This window comes from Myotis myotis, unplaced genomic scaffold (genome assembly GCF_014108235.1).
Source record: "Myotis myotis isolate mMyoMyo1 unplaced genomic scaffold, mMyoMyo1.p scaffold_m19_p_18, whole genome shotgun sequence".
NCBI lineage: Eukaryota > Metazoa > Chordata > Mammalia > Chiroptera > Vespertilionidae > Myotis > Myotis myotis.
The window spans coordinates 26937489-26956777 of record NW_023416322.1 but is presented as its reverse complement, the minus strand read 5'-3'; the positions used below and the strand labels follow the sequence as shown (position 1 = coordinate 26956777).

The 19289-nt window shown below is 41.5% G+C and overlaps 1 protein-coding gene and 1 long non-coding RNA gene across 8 annotated transcripts in view; one reads left to right on the top strand and one right to left on the bottom strand.

Annotated features, from left to right (window-relative positions):
- Positions 1 to 124: 124 nt before the first annotated feature.
- On the top strand, positions 125 to 17430 carry LOC118673359. The gene is made up of 4 exons (XR_004973355.1): positions 125 to 320; positions 1524 to 1633; positions 13247 to 13442; positions 16946 to 17430. It is a non-coding gene; the product is annotated as an uncharacterized LOC118673359 (long non-coding RNA).
- LOC118673357 (flavin-containing monooxygenase 5) overlaps positions 7954 to 19289 on the bottom strand; it is a 37852-nt gene continuing 26516 nt past the window's right edge. For all 7 annotated transcript variants that reach the window (XM_036344048.1, XM_036344045.1, XM_036344047.1 and 4 more), the window contains 6 exons: positions 16853 to 17015; positions 15966 to 16108; positions 14862 to 15061; positions 13088 to 13440; positions 11743 to 11815; positions 7954 to 9409 (listed from right to left, as the gene is read on the bottom strand). In XM_036344048.1, the coding sequence (XP_036199941.1) occupies positions 9064 to 9409; positions 11743 to 11815; positions 13088 to 13440; positions 14862 to 15061; positions 15966 to 16108; positions 16853 to 17015 (1278 nt within the window). In that variant the 3' untranslated portion in view covers positions 7954 to 9063. The remainder of the gene's footprint in view (positions 9410 to 11742; positions 11816 to 13087; positions 13441 to 14861; positions 15062 to 15965; positions 16109 to 16852; positions 17016 to 19289) is intronic.

The window sequence follows — 19289 nt, the reverse complement described above, 5'->3', positions numbered from 1 at the left end:
CGCGCTGTGCCCGTGCCCGCCGGCCTCTCTAGCGCTGCCGCCTCGATGGTGGGCAGCCGCGCGCAGCCTCCGGCGCCGGGCGGGGCGTCCGCCGCAGTCAACCAGGGGCCGCACCGGCGCCTCTGCGCGCGGGACTGCCCTGGGGAGCGGTTCGCTGAGTCCGGGCCTCGCGTGCGGATGGACGCGGTCCCCGAACGTCACTCGGGCTGCCACCCAGTCTCCCGTGTTCAGTACCCGGAGGACCGGTGCTTTCTTCCCGGCCGCTCACCTGGCCTCAGTTTCGCCAAAAGCGGTTTCTTGGTCGTAGGCGACCCGGAGAGGTGGGTTCCTAGAGGGAATAAGAACCCGGGCTTCCCACTGACGGCAGGATTGCTCGAGGTTAAAACTAAGGGCTGGCCCTGACCTGTTTGGCTCAGTGGATAGAGCGTCGGCCTGTGGACTAAAGGGTCCCGGGTTCCATTCCGGTCAAGGGCATGGACCTTGGTTGCGGGCACATCCCCAGTAGGGAGTGTGCAGGAGGCAGCTGATGGATGGTTCTCTCTCATGGATGTTTCTAACTCTCTATCCCTCTCCCTTCCTCTCTGTAAAAAATCAACCCTATATAATAAAACCGTAATATGCAAATCAACCGAGCAGCAGAATGATGGGTCGCTATGACTCCACTGACCACAAGGGGGCAGACGCTCAAAGTAGGAGCTGTTCCCTGATGGTCAGTGTGCTCCCAAAGGGGGAGTGCTGCTCAGCCAAAAGCTGGGCTCACCTGGAGAGTGTGATAGCGGTGGTGGGAGCCTCTCCCACCTCCACTGCAGGCAGGTGGTAAGGAGCAAGGGGTCCTCCACTGCAAGAGCCCCGGGCTGCAAGAGGGATGTCTGACTGCCAGCTTACGCCAGACATCCCCCGAGGGGTCGAGGACTGCGAGAGGATTCAGGCCAGGCTGAGGGACCCACCTCTCTAGTGCACGAATTTTGTGCACTGAGCCTCAATAAGTAAAAAAACAAAAACCCCTAAGTGCTGTAGGGAGCAGTCAGTTTGGGGGCCCAGGGAAGGGGTGATTAGGAAATAACCTTAAATTAGTAAAATGCCCACCTAAAAAGAAGGGGAAAGCTATTCCAAGCTAAGAAACAGTATATGCAGTGAGCAACCCCAGAAGAAATGAAATTCAAGAAAGAGAGCAACAACAAAAACAACCGAGGAATAAATACTAGGCAGAAGAGGGCAAAGATAGTCCTGGATTTGGGACAAATCCAGGCTTTTACTGATAATGAATGGTATTTAACAATTCTTACTTTGTGTTATTATTATACTAGAGGCCTGATGCACGTGCAAGGGCCTTGGCCCCCGGGCCCCGCCCCCCGCCTACCGCTGCTGCTACAGTCCCACCTGCTGGAGCTTTGTGGGTAATTAGCATATTACGCTTTTATTATTATAGATGGATGTCTCATTCCGTACTACCAACCCTTGTCACTCACACATGTTACACAGACCACCTAAGAGATTGTTCCAAATGTCTTTTTCTGTCACAGGGCCAATTTGTGGGGCAACCAGTGGGGCAACTGTGCATCCCCCGCTTGCACCCGTCTTGGCTGGCCTGTGGCCTGCGGGCTGGGGCAGCTTCTGCGTTGAACATCTGGTGGTAAGTGTGAGTCATAGCAACTGGTTGTTCCACCAGTTGTCCCGCCGTTTGCTCGATTTGCATATTAGGCTTTTATTATATAGGATTAAGGGGAATTAATACACCTTGGGGGACATAGAGGGTGAGCTCTAAAGCACTGCCACAGGCTCCTATTAATCCTCCATATATCTTCTAGGTTTAGGTAAAGAACAAAGAACCACACTATCCAGCCCAAATTCCTAACTTTTCCAGGCCTGGATTGGGCCCTCTTCCCAGTAAGTTTTCTTGGGGTTTCATGTCCTCTATCCACTCTATCCAATCTGATCACCTTTTTGATTGTTCCCAGGCTAGCTTTTCCTATCCTGTTCCGAGAATTAAGTCTCCTGGTGAGGAGTGGGGGGAGTTTTGGGGGGGCGGTTCTCTGGAGTGTGTGAATGAGTGTTTACCAGTAAACTAGATGGAATTCTGCTCTGTTACCTGCTTCTGCTTCCCAGTTTATTAAGATTTTTTTAGTTCCCCTTTGCATTTCTCCTTATATTAATAACTAGCTATTTCCTCATAGCAAGAACTAGCTACCTACACTGACAATACGAGCCAGAAACACAGCCCAGTAGCCAGGAGCTCATCCAGGGAGAGAGGAATCTGGTTGTCACCGACACACCATTCATCTGGGAGGAGCAGAGATCAGGGGTGGGCAAACTTTTTGACTCCAGGGCCACAATGGGTTCTTAAACTCTGGACCGGAGGGCCGGAACAAAAGCATGGCTAGAGTGTTTGTGTGAACTAATATAAATTCAAAGTAAACATCATTACATAAAAGGGTACGGTCTTTTTTTTTTTTAGTTTTATTCATTTCAAACAGGCCGGATCTGGCCCGCGGGCCATAGTTTGCCCACGGCTGGTACATGAACACTCCTGCAGGAATGAGCAGCAATAGCTGCAGCTGAGCACAGAGACCTGGGCAAAAACACACCAAGGGAGAGCGGCCACAGTTGTCGGGCTGTTGGCAATTCAGACAGCGAAGCAAAGCCACAAAGCCTGGCCGCCTACCCTTAACCTCCCAGAGGTTGCCTCCCTTTGCCCTTGATGTCAGGTTGTAGACCACATTAACTGCGTGCCCAAGGGCACACACCTAATACTGCAGAATCACATTTCTCCCTAAGCAAAGGGTACACTCTTTAACCAGAACACAGGGAGGACCCTGGCAGAGGACCGAGGTCTCCATTACTGAATGTAAAACAACAACAACAACAAAAACGACTATAAAACAACAAAGGAGTGTAGGGATTCCCCAGCCCACCCCAAGGCATCCTGGCTACACTGACCAGAGAGAGGTCAAGGCAGACAATGCTGAGATCTCACAGAGCTAAAAACCTTGTGATCCAGCTCCACCTACTGGAAAATAATAGAAGTATGTTTTTGTGTTAATCAGCTAGTATTTACAATACGATCCATAACAGTAGCAAAATTACAGTTATGAAGTAGCAACGAAAATAATTTTATGGTTGGGGGTCACCACAACATGAGGAACTGTATTAAAGGGTCGCGGCATTAGGAGGGTCGAGAACCACTGAGCTAGAGATAGCGGGTGCTTCAAGAAGGTGGGAGTTTGAGAAAGCAGGGAGAAGCAGCTGTGAGGATCAAGGCAGCAGTGACGACCAAGGAAGACATCTACCACTCCTTCTTTCTTGTGGTAAGATACTGACTTTCTTTTTTTTTTTTATATATAATATATTTTTTATTGATTAAGATATTACATATGTGTCCTTGTCCCCACGTTACCCTCTACCCCCCCGCCCCCCCCGGCTCATGCCCTCACCCCCCCGTTGTCCGTGTCCATTGGTTAGGCCTATATGCTTGCATATAAGTCCTTTGGTTGATCTTTCCCCCTTACCCCTACCCTCCCCTACCTTCCCTCCAAGGCCCGACAGTCCAATCAATGCCTCTCCATCTCTGGATCAGTCCTTGTTCATCAGTTTATGTTGTTCATTATATTCCACAAATGAGTGAGATCCTGTGGTATTTATCCGCTCTCCAGTTCCATCCATGCTGTGGCAAATGGTAAGAGTTCCTTTTTCTTCTTCCTCTTCTTAAAGAATACCTTTCAGCATTTCATATAATGCTGGTTTGGTGGTGATGAACTCCTTTAGCTTTTTCTTATCCGTGAAGCTCTTTATCTGACCTTCTATTCTGAATGATAGCTTTGCTGGATAAAGCAATCTTGGTTGCAGGTTCTTGCTATTCATCACTTTGAATATTTCTTGCCAGTCTCTTCTGGCCTGCATGGTTTCTGTTGAGAAATCAGCTGACAGTTGTATGGGTACTCCCTTGTAGGTAACTGACTGTCTTTCTCTTGCTGCTTTTAAGATTCTCTCTTTATCTTTTGCTCTTGGCATTTTAATTATGATGTGTCTTGGTGTGGTCCTCTTTGGATTCCTTTTGTTTGGGGTTCTCTGCGCTTCCTGGACTTGTAAGTCCATTTCTTTCACCAGGTAGGGGAAGTTTTCTGTCATTATTTCTTCAAAAAGGTTTTCTGTCATATTTCTTCAATATCTTGCCCTCTCTCTCCTTCTGGTACCCCTATAATTCTGATGTTGGTACGCTTGAAGTTGTCCCAGAGGTTCTTTACACTATCTTCATATTTTTGGAATCTCTTTTCTTTTTTCTTTTTCGGTTGGGTATTTTTTGTTTCTTTGTATTTCAAATCTTTGACTTGATTCTTGGGATCCTCTTGTCTGCTGTTGGATCTCTGTAAATTATTCTTTATTTCAGTCAGTGTATGCTTAATTTCTAGTTGGTCCTTTTTCATGTCCTCCATGGTCTCACTATACTTATTGAGGGATTCATTAAATTTATCGGCGGTTTCCATAAAATTCTTGAAAAACCTTATAAACGTGGCCTTGAACTCTATATCCAGTCGTTTGCTTTCCTCCATTTCTGCCATTTGTGCCCTGTTTCTTTGTCTCCGCATTTTGGCTGCTTCCCTGTGTTGATAGAGTGGCCCTGCGTGCCAGGTGTCCTGTAGGGCCCAGTGGCTCAGCCTCCCCAGTTACCTGGGGTGGACACTCTTGGTGCACTCTTGGTGCCTTGGTTGTTGTAGGATCACTGGGAGGAATTGACCTCCAGGCCAATTGGCTGTGAGAATCAGCTGTGTCTAAAGTGGGAGAACTTCTGTGCTGAAGACACCCTTCTGGGGCAAGACTTGCTTCAGTGGGGCTTTGGTGCTCACTGAGTCTGCTCCCTGAGTGTGTCCCTTATGGATCTGAGGAATTGCAATCTGGATGGTCCCTCTCTGACCACTGGGTACAGTGGCTCCTGGATCTAAGGAGGTGCTAATTCAGCCTCTGCCTGAGGCCACACAGCAGGAGCCAGGAAGAGGCTCAGCTGTGAAGCAATGCAAGCCGCTGCGGGGCCTTGGGCCTTCTCTTGGAAGTTCCGGGTCTGCCTGGTTCGGCTGCAGTTAGGTACATTCACATGCAAAAGCCTCTGCCGCAGCCTGGGTGGGGCGGGGTCTCAGGGAGTCAAAGAGCAGAGAAAGCAGCTACGGCCGATTCTCCGCCGGGAGTCGCGGGTCTCAGTGTCCCGGTAGTGGCTGCAAGCACCTCTGAGGGAAAGCCGCACTCAAGTTCGCCCGCTGCCCGAGAGTCCGCTCCTCCCCGTATGAGTCCTGAGTCCCCAGAGACTTCCCAGAACCGGAGTTCAGAGCAGTCAGGAGCTTGTGATTCAAAAAAACAGCCGCGTCCTCAGGTGCCACCCCCTTTCTGCCCGCGCGCGCGCGCCGCCGTACCTCTGCACTTCACCTCCGCAGCGCCTCTGGCTCTCAGCGTGCTTTTCTTTCCTTCTAGTTGTAGAATTTACACTCAGCCAGCCTTTCTGTTGTTCTGGGTGATGTCCACTCTGTCCTTTAGGGTATTTTTCAATTGTTGTGGGAGCGGCAATTTCCCGGTGTTTATCTATGCCGCCATCTTAGTTTCTCCTCAAGATACTGACTTTCACAGGCAAGAAGGAGTAGTAGATGTGTGTTTGAGAATTTACAGAATACCTCATTTTACTGTGCTTTGCTTGATTGAGTCTCAGAGGTGTTGCATTTTTTAAAAAATTGAGGGCAAGACCCTCCACCAGCAAAATGACTAAGACTCAATTTATTGCAGTACTTGTTTTATTATGGTGGTCTGGAACTGAAATCACACTATCTCTAAGGTATGCCTATAAGTTATAGACAGGACATATCATTTGTGTTTCAAACCAAACAGGACATTAGAGATGACGTGCTGACTCAGATCAGTGATCTATTCCAGAATATTTTCTAGAACAGTCTTGCCCCACAGACATTGCAAAATGTTAAGCACTCCTTACTCTCTTCAATAATACTTTTTATGTATGTGTGTATTTATTTATGTTGAGATATATTCACTATATTATTTCATCCTTTAAAAATACATTCATACTTTTACTTCTTATGTCAAATTTATTTATTCAATTAAGTAATCATTACCGAACTCAGGTCATGTGTTTTAGGCAGCACTAGCAACATACAGATTACTTACAAAGTATCTTCCTCTATGGAATTTACTAGCTCAAGAAGGAAACAGGTGAGAGAACCAAGTGATATATAGTCTGACAAAGGCAGAGTGTCTACATAAATTATTTGGAATTCTGGGTTGGAGATTTGTGTATTCTTCCCCTCTTAATAATTTATTAAAACACTAGAGGCCCGGTGCATGAAATTCGTGCATGGGTAGGATCCCTAGGCCTGGCTGGTGATCAGGGCTGATTGGGACCTTCCAGCTGTCAGCCTGAGCCTCCCTTCCCCAGCTGCCAGCTGCTGGCCAGGGCCTTCCTTTGTTCTGTGCTTCCCCCTGGTGGTCAGCACACATCATAGCGAGCAATAGAACTTTTGGTCTCCCAGTCAAACTCCCACGGGGACACGTTGCATTTTAGCCTTTTGTATATAGAGATTTGTATTAATACAGACTCATGGGTATTTTTTATAATCTAGTATCAGGTGATTTATTTTATTGCTTAAATTGTTACATATTTGACCATTGGGGACACCTTCAGTGGGCTTCCGTGTGGCTTTGACATACCCCATCAGTTTGCTTTTTGAGCATGTCCATACTTTTTGGCTCTATATGGATGCATTCTATTGTATAATCTAATAGGAGAAATAATATGACCATTTTGTATAATTGCAAGATATGATAAATTGATGAATATTAGTGCATATTTATTAGTTATTATGGGTTTGTAGTAACTGAATTGTTTTGAGTTCGGTTTCCTATTCATATTTTACTTTTAGCTTGGTTTAGAAGTTAACCAGTGATTTTTTTTGTAACCTTTCAAATTATAAGGAGAATGAGACAGTTAATGAATTTAGAATAAAAAAGTTTTCAAAGCAAACTAGGGTGTTGTTGCTGATAATTAGGAATTATATTATGAAAGGACTATTAATTCACAAACTTACTCGCTGAAAGAGGAACACTGACACGTTAAAAGAAAGAAATAAAAAAATAACAAGCAACCTTCAATTTACTTTTGAAGTAATCTACAGATTAAAAGATACTAGGTCCATTTTAATAGATTATAAATCCCCAGCATCATAAGGATTAGGGAAGGAAAAAGACCTACGAAGTAATATTGGTTGTTAATTCTCTAATTACCAAAAGGCATTGTCATAGGTAAATTAGGCCAAAGGGCAGGAAATTGTCCAAATAATTATATGCTTAGAAAGAAGTTGTGATTCTCACTTTTTGGTTCTCTTATGTGTATTTATATTGGGAAAGATAATAATTTCAAATGTTGTTCTTTCAGTTTTTCAAATTTATCTTTTGCTGAGTAATAGGCATTGATCCCAAAATGTATTGCACAACAGTTACTTATGAACATACATCTGGCTAGTATACGCAGTACCTTAATTCATGAAACTAAGTGTGCCTAACAGCTAACACTTAATTAACTTCTCTGTGAGACAAACACACAGCATAACTTCTACCGATTAGAAAACAGAATCAACAATGGCACTGGTCAGAGCTGGAGTCCTTGCTTTTCATTTCATTTGCTGTTTTTCAGAACTACACTATATGATACAAGGAGAACTGTTATAAGCAGAATGACTTTATATTTATTTTTCCTTTTTAATTAAATTTTTTTTTCAGAGAGAGAAAGGAGGAGGAAGAGAGAGAAACATCAATGATGAGAGAGAATAGTTGATCGGCTGCCTCCTGCACGCCCCCTACTGGAGATTGGGCCCAAAACCCAGGCATGCGCCTTGACTGGGAATTGAATGGTGACCTCCTGGTTCATGGGTCAACACTCAACCACTGATCCACACTTGCCAGGCATCTTTTTAATTAAATTTATTGGGGAGACATTGGTTAATAAAATTAAATAGATTTCAAGTGTACAATTCTATGCTATATCATCGGTGCCCACCAGCCAAAGTCAAATTTCTTCCATCATCATATATTTGATCACCTTTACTCTTTACTTCCTCCACACCACCCTTTCCTCTGAATGCCCCTATAGTTAATTAATATCAATTCTAATTTAATGTAGAAATGACATTTTCAAATACTTCTTATTTATGTGTGAGAAGGGTTGGAAGAGAAAACACAGGAGTGGTGGGAGACAAACCAAATAACATTTGTTAGGCCACACTACAACAGTAGGCAGTTACGTATCATGTTTCCCAAGGTAAGGTCTTGTTGGATTCTAACATGAGAACTAAGATCAAAAAAGATAGGACAGCTAATTTAAAATCTCAAGTTTTCCAACAAAGTTGAACTTTCTGACAAATGCTAGATGATTGGAATGACCCATGAGCCTAGAAAGTTTAAGGTAGTTTCTTCATTGAGATAATAAAGACCTTTTGCTGAGGGAAAAAGAGTCAAAAAGACCAGATATCAGATACACTAGTGAATAGCTAATGAGACGAAATGTTTAAGTGTGTATATATCTTAGGTATATACAACTGTTACAAGACCGTTATTTCTTTTTATCCCCAGGAAACACATTTAATTACAATATTAAAAACAAACAAAAGATTGAGCTTCTGATAGAAAACGAAATCCTATCAGAAGCTGAGTTACATGGAGTCACCCATTTCTTATACAGATATTGACTTCTGCTCCCCACCATAATATTTGATAACAACAAACATTTATTAAGCACCCATCATGTAATAATTCTGCTAAGGACATAAAAAGATGACTAACAGAGTATCAGAGCTCACAGACTAGGGATGGCTGGCAGGAAAATATGATGGGTCATAAGAAGAAGGGAGATAAGTCAATATGAATGAAAAGCTGGAATTTCCTTGTAGGGGAAAGAGGAAAGAGGATTAATGCTTTGGAAAGAGAAATAAAAGATTTCTGGGCAAGGTGAAACTCAAGAGTTGTTCAATCTTGTCAGATTCTGAAGGCATCTCTAGATCCAGCTCCCCAATGGGACAGCTAAAAATAGGTTATCATGATAGCAAAGATAACAATGGCTAGCATAAACCTGGCCATTGTTATTGTTGAAGTCATGGAATCGCTGCTTTCAACTACTCTTGTCATCATAGGCTTCCTGATGCGATCTTCTGTGGTGAGGATGGCTTTTCGAGCTCCACTCCACTTTCCGGGACCCTGTAGACGATACTGGATTGGAGTAGAGGGTCCCCATAATAACTGCCATGCCAGGATGGGGTCGGTGAAAGCAAGAGACAGCAGATTGGGCCTAACGCCCACCAGCTCAGCAAGCTCCTCCATGGTGTCCATATAGTCTGCCTGAATGGTATGGCGCTGACTCTCCACATACCTGAAGCAGAGAAGACAAAAGCCATGGCCTATCAACAATTTCGTCAATCAGCCAATCAGTCAGTCAATTAATCAGTGCTTTCTAAGTATCTGTTATTAGTATCCTGTATACTAGGAGGTATATGGAAAATAGAGAAGAAAGATAAGATATTGTCTCTATTCTGAAGGACAAGAATATAAGATAGACACACATGAAACATAGAATATAAGACTTTTGGAAAATCATGTGATCTTACACTGCTAAATAAAAATGTAGAAGAGGGTAGTTAAAATAGGACCATAATAAGTCCTCGAAGGATGTGGAAGATACAAACAAGCTGACAACAAAGAGGAAAGTCTTACAAGTCAGGGGGACAGCAGGGTGAAGGAATTAAGCAGGAATGAGAGTAGGATGTAAGTACAAAATATCTGTAGGCACTGCCTTACAGTAGGGGAGGAATGTTGTGGAAAACAAGGATGGATAGAGAGAGGCAAGTATAGCAGTTCCAGATACAGAGGACTCTGATTTTATCAGAAAGAGAGAACCCATCATAAACATTCTGAAGTTGTGGACTCTCAACTGTTTCATGGGGGCAGTGGTAATGGGGTCCACAGAGCACAACTTCGGATGGCCAACGTTAATTCAGAATCTTGAAAGGAGGGGGGCGGATGACTTATTCCACAAGAGGAAGTAACGCTCCAAATAGAGCCAGGTGGGATGATTACACCACGTGCAGATTTGAAAAGCTAAAAGGGATTTTTAGAGGGAAAATGTGGTAATGATGATACCTGTGTGGAAGGATTGAGATTTAGAGAGCTAACTGGTAACTTTCTTTTTATTTTATTTTATTTTATTTTATTTTATTTTATTTTATTTTATTTTATTTTATTTTATTTATTTTCTAGAATAAAAATAAAACAAAGAGCAGTGGGACAGAAAGGAAGAGAAAAAGCCAAGTCAAATGAATTGAAATTAGATGGGCTTATTAAGAGACTCCAAAACAAGGACAGGGGGAAAAAATAGAAAATAAATTTGAAGTAGAACTGGTAAATGAAATTCCACAGGAACTGACAGATTCTAAAGTTTCGAAGAGAAGATAAGACAGGACAGAATTTGGGAGGTGTTCCTTACGGATGTTATGTTGGCTCAAGTATTTATAGACATACATTTATCCTCTACTGGGTTGCAAGCTGTAGTATTCATGCATCTTTCACAAAGAGATTCACTAGTACCTGCCTTGTAGGGTTGTTATGAGGGATAGATAAACTCATACATATAAACCATTTAGTGTATGTACATAACGGACCCTCACTAAAGGGAAAATTATATCCTTAGGGACTGCTCAGTCAGGTGGCCAGACAAAAATAAGTCAAAGTAAGGGGAACAGAAAAGTTGAAATAAGATATTTTAGTACCAGAAGAGCAAGGAAAGCAAGCACTCCAAGAAGGATGAGATGTTTAAAAGTGTCAAACTCAGGAAGGAAAATGAAGTTGGGCATGGATGACTTTGAAGGGAGCCGTAGCAAGGAGTTACAATGCAGGGACCTTCGGAGGAGGAAAGGGTGAGAATTTAGAGCATACAATGCAGAATATTTATTGCAGACATTTGGCAGTGAAAGGAAAGAGGAAACTAGAAGACCTGGAAAGGGTATCAGGGTTAAATAAAAACTCTTTCTCCTCCAACGTAGGGAAGAGGTACGCTAGTATAACCAATTCAAGAAAAACTACGTCTTTAGGCTTGGATGATTGTGCCTCTGACTTGAGCACAAAATTTTAGGAACTTAACCATCAACTTCCACTGTGTCCAAATAAAATTGACCAGTGAATAAGCTCAGTTCTGAAATTCAGATTGCTCAAATTACTGTGTCCGCCCAAGCACTAAGCAGCTGGCTGATGCTACCGCCTTTGCAAATCACACAGACTATTCATACCAGGAGCCAGTGAGAATAGTGGCCTCTGCAGTTTTGTAAGCCTACCGGTGGATTTGGAATTCAACCATATCTATCACTCAATTCATTCTCACTCTTCCTTTCTCTGGCGGCTCTACTTAGCATTTCAAATAATAGTTATAAAAACCATTTTCTCTTCAAGGGTTTTTTCCTACTTGACAATTGCTTTTAGGCCCTACATATAGGATTTAAAACACTTTTCTTAAGCTTGTCTCTTCTTTCCCATCCATATCTAAACCACTTGGTACTATTTCTTCATTCTGTTGTCACAAACTATTATTTCCTTTTCCTTCGCAATACAATCTAAATCCTTCAACTAACAAACACAATGAAGATAAAGATAGTACAATATTGTTCTTATTAAATGGAAAAATTAAGCACATATTTCCCTGGGAGAATTTCTCACCTTTTTGCCATTTGCTCTTGTTCCTTAGTTATTTCTGTTATCATTTCACTTTGTGAGGGCAATGTCTTTAGCCCTAAAGAGAAACAACAAAGATGTAAGTGTAAAGCTACCTCAGTAGGAACAATAATCCTATTAACAATTACTGTGTTTTGGAGAATTCAAAGAAATACAGGATAGTTTTCTGTACTCAAGGAGGTTAAACCTTCACTTGATCACTTTATCCTAGCACCACCATAATATAATAATATAAATTAACAACAGTAGCATTCTCTATTCTACTTTGTCTTTGGAAGATACTTGCTTAAGATACTTTGCTGACAGGGATCTCATTACCTTCTGAGGAGATGATTTAATTGCGTGGCTGCTCTAGTTGCTGGAACATACTCTTTTTATTGATCCCCAAATCTACTTCCATGCAACTTGCACCGTTGGACTTAGCTCTGCCTTTTGAAGCCACGGAGTCTAATCTTATATGACAGGCCTTCAAATATTTGAAAACAACTGTCATAACTAATTCAAATCTTATCATCATCAGCAGAGCACCAGTTCCTGACATCATAGGTTTCACATGCTCTGCCATGTTGGTTGCCATCCTCTGGGCACACGCCAGTTATTCTCCTGGTGTCCCTCTTAAAATGTGAGACTCAGAAATTCAACACTCAAGAAATAGACTCCTGTATTTTGCCATGTGCTTTCTCATTTGGGAATTATTACTTATATTCGTAAGTTGATGAGGGAACACTGAAATGCTTCACTTGAGATTAAGCAGAGGTCCCTTATGAAGCTTGTGAAACATATTCTGAGAGTTGATTTCCAAATTGCTTCTTATAGTACAACCATAACTTTTACTTCTATTAACTAGAAACATTATGGGAAGGAGGTATATTTCTTGCCTTGGAGAGGCAGCCAATTTATCAAAAGCAAAAAATTAAAAATAAAGAAAAACTTCTATTAACATATACAATATCCTGTGGTACAATTCTTTCTTAATTCATTGATACTGTTCTTGCAGTGTTTACTCGTTCGGATACGTATTATATTTTCACCACATTTTTTTATCTTCCTCTTCTTATTTTAAGTTATCAGTTTACTATTATTTTTTTTCTTTAATCCTCACCTGAGGATATTTTTTTCCATTGCTTTTCAGAGAGAGTGGAAGGGAGGGAGAGCGGGAAGGCGGGGTGGGGAGGGGAGCGGTGGAGGTGAGGGAAGTGTGGTGAAAATGGGGATCCCTGCAATTATGACAACATTGAAAATTTTAACTAAAAAAATAAAAGCAAGAACATAAATAGAATTAAACATACTACAAGTAATTACTAAGTAGTCAAGTTGCATGGTTACTTACCTTTAAATACTTGAGTGGCCCAGCGTCCTTGGAGCTCTGAAATGGGCATAATGGCACCCAAGGGCTGGATCAACCCTATAATGGCAAGAGTTGGCTTTTCCAGGCTAGGAGGGAAGACTTTTTTATACAGGGATATCTTGTTTCTTACTACCCTGACAGAATCTTCAAGGAAAGGAAATGCGAAGCTATAGCCTGTGGCAAAGATCACAGCATCAATGTCATCCTCCCTGGAGCCGTCTTCAAATATGGCAGCCGTCTCCGTGAATTCCTGGACATTTCCTTTCACCTTCACCAAGCCAGAAATTATACGATTTGGCAGGTCATCATTGACTGTTGGATGCTGACTCAGAGCTCTGTGAGTAGTGATGAAGACCAAAAATAAAGAAAGAAGAATGATCATGGGGGCAGGGAGGGAGAGAGAAATCAATAACATGGAAGTAAAATTCCGTTTTGATGGAGGCGGTTAAACAAGATGCCAAAGGCCTCCATCTTGGTCTATCCATGGAATTTGGGAAAGGTCTAATGGATATTGGCACAGATCAGGATCTCAGAGCAGAAGTTGTACCCTGGATGGCACTGAAAGGAAAGATGTTAGAGAAGTGAAGGAAGAATGGTTTTATTTGGAGAGTGCATGTATGGTTTCTCGACTTTCTGCAAAACAATTGGCTTGGATCTTTTTAAAAAAGGAGAATTATTTCAAATGAAGAGAAATTAAAGAGACAGGACAGCTAAATGCAATATCTGATAGGATTTTAGATTTTAAAAAAAGCTATAAATATATATTATTGGGGCAACTTGGTAAATTTGAATATATTAGATAATGATATTTTATCAATATTAAATTTTCCAAGTGTGATAATTGTCTCATGTTTATATAGGAGAATGTCCTTTTTCGCAGGCAACGTATGCGGAATAATTTAGGGTAAAGTGTCTTAATGATTGCAACTTACTATTTAAATGGTTCAGAAAAAATATGTATGTATGTAGTATGTATGATATACATGTGTGGATCTATCTTTAGAGAGAGGGGGAGAGAGAGAAAGCAAATATAGTGAATCTAAGTAAAAGGTAGTGGTGCTCATTATCCTTACTATTTTGTATGAAGTAAATCTGAACATTTGAACAATAAAAAGTTGGAGGGGGAAAAAAGTTGGATTTAAAATCAGTGTCTAAAAATGCTTTCATTCTCCTTCCTTGGCTGTGTGAGGATTCCATCCTTGATGCCCTCATAGCATGCCATGCATTTCTCCATCTTATCCTATTGTCTGTCTAACCATTAGAGTATTTAAGGTAAAATCCACTTCTTGAATCTGCCACTTATTTCTTGTGTGCTCTTGGGATAGTTTCTCTAAATATCAATGTTTGTAAAATGGAGGGAAAACGCCAATCTATAGGACTGTTGTGAGATAATGCATATTACTCATTTAGTACTGTGCTTGTCATATTAAGTCCTTAAAAAGGTAAGGTGTTATTATTTGTATTAGTTTTACTATTAGATCTCTAATATCTGTAAGTTCATGCCCAGTATAATGCTTGGCTTGTAAGAGGTGCTCAATGTTTGTTGGACGAATGAATGAATGAATGAATGATTCATGCACTGCTCTCTACCACGATTTTGTTGTTGTTGGACATCATGTAAAAAGAACTAGTACCTCTCTGGCTGGTGTGGCTCAGTTGGTTGGAGTGTCATCCCATACACCAAAAGGTGGCAGGTTTGATTCCTGGTCAGGGCACAGACGCAGGTTGTGAGTTTGATCCCATCCTGAGAACATACCTGTGTTTAGGCTTTAGGCCATACATTTTGTGGTTAAACCTTTGGTTCATCCTTTTTTCCAAATATGTGTTTGCTAATGATTGACCACAAATCTTCGACAAAAAATGTTTAAGTCGAGAGTTGAACAACACGTCAAAAGGATATCCTTGGTCTCCTACACGATTCAGGATCCAAGCCCCTCTCCTGGTGCTGAGGAAAACCTGGGGCATAGGAAAAAATTATTTGCTTTTACCATTCTTTGGTTCATAATCCTTTAAAAGTACCCTGTTTTCCTCAAGAGTCACTTTAAACTCATTAGTCTGGGTTTTCAGCGCCTGCACAATCTTTTTTTATGTCCTGCTATTTTCCTTCTCAGATTCTAAGCTTACAATTAAATTGATGTATTCACTGACCAAGAATATGTCTTGCTCTTAATCACCACTGCTTTTTGTTTAATGTCATCACACCTCCTTGAAAAGCCCCTATCCTCTTAATGCTCCAAAACCTATTATTTTTAAGATCCAGATCAAGCCCTAACCAGTAGGGGGCATGCAGGAGGCAGCTGATGGATGATTCTGTTATCATTGAAGTTCCTATCTTTCTCTCCCTCTCCCTTCCTCTCTCTAAAATCAATAGAAACATATTTTATAAAAAGTAGATTAGGAAAAAAAGAAAGGAATGTTTTCTCTTCACAAAAGCATTATAGCACAAGAATTCTTGTAATAAAATGTCCTTGATACTCTGACATTTATAGTTTTATTTAAAAGTAGAGGCCCAGTGCACAAAATTCATGCATGGGTAGGATCCCTAGGCCTGGCTGGCGATCAGGGCCAATTTGTGGGGCGACTTACAGGGCAATCGGGGTGGTTGTGGGGCCCCCGCTGGCACCTGCCTTGGCCAGCCTGGGACCTGCGGGCTGGGGGCAGCCCCTGCGTTGAGCATCTGCCCCCTGGTGGTCAGTGTGCGTCATAGTGACTGGTCATTCCACCGGTCGTTCCCGCTGTATGGTCAATTTGCATATTAGACTTTTATTATATAGGATGTTTGATTTACAAACCACCTCTCATAAGTACAATTTAATATACTTTCTTGGAGAAGCAAAGTAAATAATTTGCTGATTCAAACCTGCTTGGCTGTGTGGCTAATCTCCACAGCCAGATCGCCTCCAGAATTCCCAATGCCAATTACAATGACTCTCTTTCCAGTGAAACTCTCTGGATTCTTATAATCTCGACTATGGAAGTACTGTCCTTTGAACTTCTCAATTCCTGCAAGATAAGGGAAAATAATTATCAGGTGATAGTTTATCTGATATCATTTGACAAATCTTTTTTTTGCAGTGTGTAGAGTTTAAAACATATACTCTCCACATGTTCTCCCTTTACTCAGATGCACACTTGCCTTTCTGAATATTTTTGCCTATTCCACCCCCCCCCCCATCGCCTCGGGGCAGAACCTTGTGACTTCTGTATCATAAATAGTCTGCTTCAACCAGGATGTTTGTACTTTGGACTGGTAGACTCAGATATACAAATGGCTTCAGAAAACCTCCATTCTCTTTTGTCTTCTCATCCTCTTTAAATACCTACTCCCATTTCAATTGGACTATATATTTTTATGAACTCTAGAATATACATAGACCGCTCTTGAGCCTAAAATTCCAGGCCCCAAACAGTAATAAATTCTTTCCTTAAGCTTTAATTTCTTCCTTATAAACTCAGTATTTCTGTTTGTTTCCTTGATTGCTGAGAATCCTAATACACATCAACTCCACCTTTTTTTCTTTTGATTCTTAGAAAAACTAAAGTCATTGTGAAACTAAATATAACTTTCCCCTAGTCTCCAAGTTACCATTATCTCTACCTCCCAACATCTTTTAGGAGGACATACAGAATTAGGATGAGCCTTATTTCATCCCAAGGTCAGAATCACTCAGAATGAAATCCCCCCATTGCTCAGGGACATGGTTGCAGGTATGGGTCAAGGGTCTTTCTTCCTGGTAGGCTACTCACCAGGGAAGCTCTCCAAGGGTAAGTGAGCATTGGTATGATGGCCGGTGCAAACCATGACTCCATCGAAGACATTCATCTCCTTTTTCCCTCCAGATTCCGTGACCACCTCCCATTGGCCTGACGTGGAGAAATCGGGCCGCTTTTTCACACTGCACACACTGGTCTGAAAAGGAAAGTGACAGCAACAGGGGACGGTAACCACAGCCTCTGCAGTGGACATCTTTCCTGAGCTGACTCTCCTTGCAGAGTGACACAAAGGGCTGATATCACACAAGAAGGCTCATGCAGGGGTATTTGATTTCCATACTCCACAAGTAAGAACATTTTTGTGAGATGTGGTCAGAGCGAGAAAGCTTCCATGAGAGAGGCTAAATAAAATAGAGTTGGCAGGCTAATGACGCACTCTTCTCAGCTTCTAGAAAAGTGCAGATTACTAGGTCTCTTGGATTATGCCCTAAGGCAGCGATTTTCAAGTGGTGTGCTGCGAGAATTTTTAAAACATGCAATACCTGACTATTTAGTCAGAGGCACTGACCTCTTTTCCCTGAGACTGTCAAGTAAAAAAATGAATGACAACAGCCAACACAACAATAGCCATCTGGTGTGAATGAATTGAAATTATACCTACTTTTTGTCAGATTGGCAAAAAATATATTTTTTGGTGTGCTGCAAAATTTTAGTAATTAGTACATGTGCCAGGAGATGAAAAAAGGCTGAAAATCACTACCCTAAGGCAATGCAACACTTGAATAAAGCTTAGACTTCTCTTGTGCTTCTAAGATACTCTATGTCAGCGGTTCCCAACCTGTGGGTCGCGACCCCTTTGGGGGTCGAACGACCCTTTCACAGGGGTCGCCTAAATACATCCTGCATATCAGATATTTACATTACGATTCATAACAGTAGCAACATTACAGCTATGAAGTAGCAACAGAAATAATTTTATGGTTGGGTGTCACCACAACATGAGGAACTGTATTAAAGGGTTGCAGCATTAGGAAGGTTGAGAACCACTGCTCTATGTAATAAATGCCTATTCCTCCTCTGACCCCCAAACATCCTGAGACTCTGATGTCTTCTTACCCCAAGCCTTGTTCTCATTGTCTAACTTTAAACTTGTGACTGAGCTATAGGGCTCCCATTCTTAGTAGAGTAGAAAAACATCTCAGTGGCTCCCATAAATGTCTATTTCACAAATAACTATAAAAGAAGAAGTTGTGAAATGGGGTAGTAAGTGGTATTAATTTGTTGTTTTTAAACAAACAAACAAATAACTGTTATTCTACCCAGCCTAAGGAAACATTAAGAATGTATTCCTATGTGCTTCTAGGGTCTATGACAGCCTTTGACAAACTACGGCCCGCTGGCCGGATCTGGCCCGTTTGAAATGAATAAAACTAAAAAAAAAAAAAAGACCGTACCCTTTTATGTAATGATGTTTACTTTGAATTTATATTAGTTCACACAAACACTCCATCCATGCTTTTGTTCCGGCCCTCCGGTCCAGTTTAAGAACCCATTGTGGCCCTCGAGTCAAAAAGTTTGCCCACCCCTGGTCTATGACCATGTCTATTAGGGACACGACACCTTATACTCTAGCCATCTTGCACTATTTATCGTTCTTGCTTTTGCACATGCTGGTGCCTCTGTCTGGATCATCTTTATAATACCTTTTTCATTTGACTGATTCCTGCTCACCCTTCAGCCTTTAATTATCTCCTCTAGGAAAACTTCCCTGGTGCCTGATGACTGATGCCCAGAAGAGTTAAACATCCCTCCTCTGAGCTGTGATATATAGATCTCTATAGCATTTATCGCTTTGTAACACTTGTAAAAAAAAAAAAAAAAAAAAAAAAAGTAAATACAAATCTTATTCAAAATGAAGTGGGAAGTGGGGGGAGGGGATCTGTCATGCCCTGTGTCAATCATGAAGCATAAAAGGGAGAACTCTTTGTAACTGCCCTCCCAATTTCTTCTTCCCCTCTATAAAAGAGTTCCTTTTCTCTCTCTCTCTCTCTCTTTCACTCTCTCTCTTTTTTAGCAGACTTGCATGTGGCCCACCATGGTTGCCTGTTCCAGATTGCAACTCTTTGTTGTACCTGAATAAACCCATTTTGCTGGAGAAATATCTGGCTAACTTTTTAAGGTCAACATTTTTTTTGTTTTTATTACTTACATTTCTAATAAAAAATTTTCTTCATTTTTCTATCTCTTTAACTAGACTGTGCAATCACTGGGTTCTGTTTTATTTTCGTTTTTGTATCTTCACTACTTAGAATGGTAACAAACATGTTCAATAAGTGTTTAAACAAGCAAAGAGAAGTACTACTGGGCTGAAAATGACTTACTTTGGAAGTTATCACTGGATGTTGCTGTTTTATTATTGTTGTCAAACAGAAAAAGGCATGATTTAGCAGAATGATCAGAAAGTAGAAGG